Genomic DNA, 3,163 nt, shown 5'->3' with positions numbered 1-3,163 from the left:
AATGACGTCACAAAATAATTGTTTATTCAATTCTCTCGGTAAGTTTATCTCTTGCAAATATTTTTTCATAACTCTTTAGCACATTTTTTTCCTAGAATGCGGAAGTTCTTCAATTTTAAGTGGAGAAAATATCAATGTGTCCACCAATACTTCTCGAAACACCTCCTCCTGGCAGAAAAACATGGAACAAAGAATACGGAAGCTAGAGGAAATATCGGCGCAGAACACTATACTCCTGGAGCGGATTATTGACATATTGCAACCGAAGAAGATTGATTTGATGATATTTCCTATTAAAAACATAAATGATTTAGCATCTACAGAGTCCTTGCTTTTGAATAAGCCTGAGGCAGAAATTGTGAGTATGATAAAATACATTTGATAAAATGTTACTAAACAGTTTGAGTTTATTATAGGTGGCGTATCTGAAGCAAAAATTTTCAAAGAGACCCCTATCAAACAATTTGGATGAAGTGATTGCGGAGTCCCTGCTCTTAAAAGTGAATTGGGATGGAGCCAAAAAAAAGTTGCATTGAAGAATTATGCACTTTTCAATAAATTTCTTTACGGTAATACATAATTTAAATCATGTCATCTATTTTTTTAACAAGTTTAATTTTTAGAGGCCTTAAAAGATGACTACTCATACCCTGATTTTGAGGCAAAGATCAAAAAGGCGTTTCTCAAATGTAAGGCTCAGTTCTACAGGAACACTTATAATATAAAAAAAAAATAATAAATTTCATGTACATTCATTTAATTAAAAAATTTTAATAAAAAACAATATTATAAAAATTTGTTTTTGTTAAAATAATTGCAGGTTGAAAATAATATAGGATTTATCATAGAGATCTCCTATAGAAGTAATCATAGAGATGTCCTTTAGGATTAATCATAGAGATCTCCTATAGTAGTAATCATAGAGATCTCCTATAGCAGTAATCATAGAGATCTCCATTAGGAGGTTAAAAGGAGTACTCGCGTTCCAATGACATGCAATGTTAAAAACGAGTATACAATTTTACGTGTATTTACACACGAGTATTAGGAGTAATAGGGAGTATAGGATATCTCCTAAAGGATTAATCCAGGAGGTCTCAAACGATCATCCTAAAATCTGCTGGGTATATACATAAGTACACACACATGTATCACTACAGTTATGTTTCACAGGGCTAGCTTGGGCTACTGTGGAGGTCAGCAGGTGGCGGATAGTTGAACGGCCTTCAGATATGAAGGTTAGCTGCGAATAACCAATAAGCAGTCCCCGACCGAAGCAGCAGGGATGGAGGGTATAGCTTAAAAGGCTATATCTACCCAACGAAGTCACTGTGATGGGGCGAACCGACACCGCCCAAAACTACGTGTCAACCAAAGAAAAATCTCGGAAGCGTTGGACTCAGATTGAGCGGCTCATTGGACAGCGTCTGTCTCCAGGTCAGGAGCGGCTGAACTCACCAAATACAATCGGAAATTGGAAAAAAAAAAATTCTAATAAAACGGATACCAGATTCTAAGTCCAGTAAGACTCTGGTAAAAATCAACTGGAAACGGTTCTCGAAAATTCTATATTGGAGCTGACAGACGTAGCATTCGGCGACTTTAGCAAGCGGGGTGAAATCTTGCTGAAATGGCTTGCCGGCTAATGTTACGAATGCCTTCCGTCCCCACTAAAACCCCGGCAAGGCCTCAAGGTACGTTCGATGCTTGTCGTCATTGAGTTGGCGCTGCAATTTCGGTTGAGCGTTGCTCCCGATTAACGCTGATCTGGCACTGAACTTAGGTGCCCATAAGTGACCTCCCTGCATTGCAAAGATAATCACGGGATCATCACAGTGATTGCACATAGCGAGCAGAGATAGCGGCCTAGAGGGGGGACCCAATTAAATGAACACCACAAATCATAATAATGACACCGAATTTGAAAATGTAAACGAGCACATGGCCTTTAGGCGAAGCTCAAATATTATGCGAACACCGCCGCTGCATACCATACGGAACTAAAAAAAAACTGAACCAAAGATACCAAAACGGAAGCTGAAGCGCACGGAAGCTCTGGTGATCTCGAAGACCAGCGACATGTCTTACGCAGATATGCTAAAGAAAATTAAATCTGACTTGAGCAAAGCAAGGAGAACAGCTAAGGGCGAACTTCTGCTAAAGCTCAAAGCAAAAACGAAGGAGCCTTCTAAAAAAACTCAGGGAACCCGCAATAGAGGTCCTTAAAGATATGGCTGAAGTCAAAGCTAGCACAAGCTATTACACTAGAAATTAGAGACTTAGACGAGGCAACGACAGCCGAGGACGTATGTATGTCCATAAATGACAAATTTCCTGACGAAGAAAATCTAGAACATAGTGCCATCAAATCCATGCGACGGCTTAAGGACGAAACGCAAATTGCCATTATTAATGTCCCTTTGGCAATATCAAAAAAACTCCTTGACGCAAATAAAATAAAAATAGGTTGGGTTAATTGTTGGGTTCGGGAAATTACAAGACCTGTCCGATGCTTTAAATGCTTTGAGTTCGGTCATATATCGCGCAACTGCAAAAGCAGCAAAGATCTCACCGGCTCTTGCTATAGATGTGGTGAAAAGGGGCATGCCACAAAAGGATGCAGTAAAGAGCCACTATGCCTCTTATGCCCACAAGGGACGAATAAGCACCCGACTGGTAGCTTTAGCTGCCCAGCTTATAAAAAGGCCGCTGGAAAACCGCAACGATGAGGTGTCTCCAGTTAAACCTCAACCACTGTTCGGCAGCCCAAGCACTGCTGACAAAAACTGCCTCGGACCTTAACACAGACGTACTATTACTTAGTGAACCGTATAAGACCCCAAAAAAATTACAAAAACTGGATTAAAGACAAAGATTCAAAATCTGCGATATGGTTTTTTAACAATTTTCCTTTCGAAAATACTCAAACTATTAAAGAAAAAGTGACTTTAATGCATGGGCGGTAGAATGGGGGAGTATTATCACTAACGCGAGGGGCACAGCACTTCTGTCGTCGCTTGCAAATCTTGATCTTATACTCCTTAACAACGGACACAAACCAACATTTATGAAAGGAAGAGGGTCATCGTATATTGCTCTTACCTTCGCAAGCTCGTCGATAGCAACGAAAACCGCATGGAGAGTTTCAGACATCTATACACAT

General features: G+C 39.8%; 1 protein-coding gene across 1 annotated transcript; it reads left to right on the top strand.

The window, feature by feature from the left end:
* On the top strand, window positions 1-712 carry LOC120773034. Its single transcript, XM_040101965.1, has 4 exons — window positions 1-38; window positions 96-358; window positions 417-569; window positions 624-712. Exons 1-3 carry the CDS (start codon window positions 2-4, stop codon window positions 534-536), a joined length of 420 nt encoding a protein of 139 aa, XP_039957899.1. The 5' UTR covers window position 1; the 3' UTR covers window positions 537-569; window positions 624-712.
* The last annotated feature ends 2,451 nt before the right edge of the window (window positions 713-3,163 follow it).

The sequence above is a fragment of the Bactrocera tryoni genome, chromosome 3, assembly GCF_016617805.1.
Source record: "Bactrocera tryoni isolate S06 chromosome 3, CSIRO_BtryS06_freeze2, whole genome shotgun sequence".
NCBI lineage: Eukaryota > Metazoa > Arthropoda > Insecta > Diptera > Tephritidae > Bactrocera > Bactrocera tryoni.
Note: the sequence above shows the minus strand (reverse complement) of the source record. Positions and strands in the feature narration are given on the sequence as shown.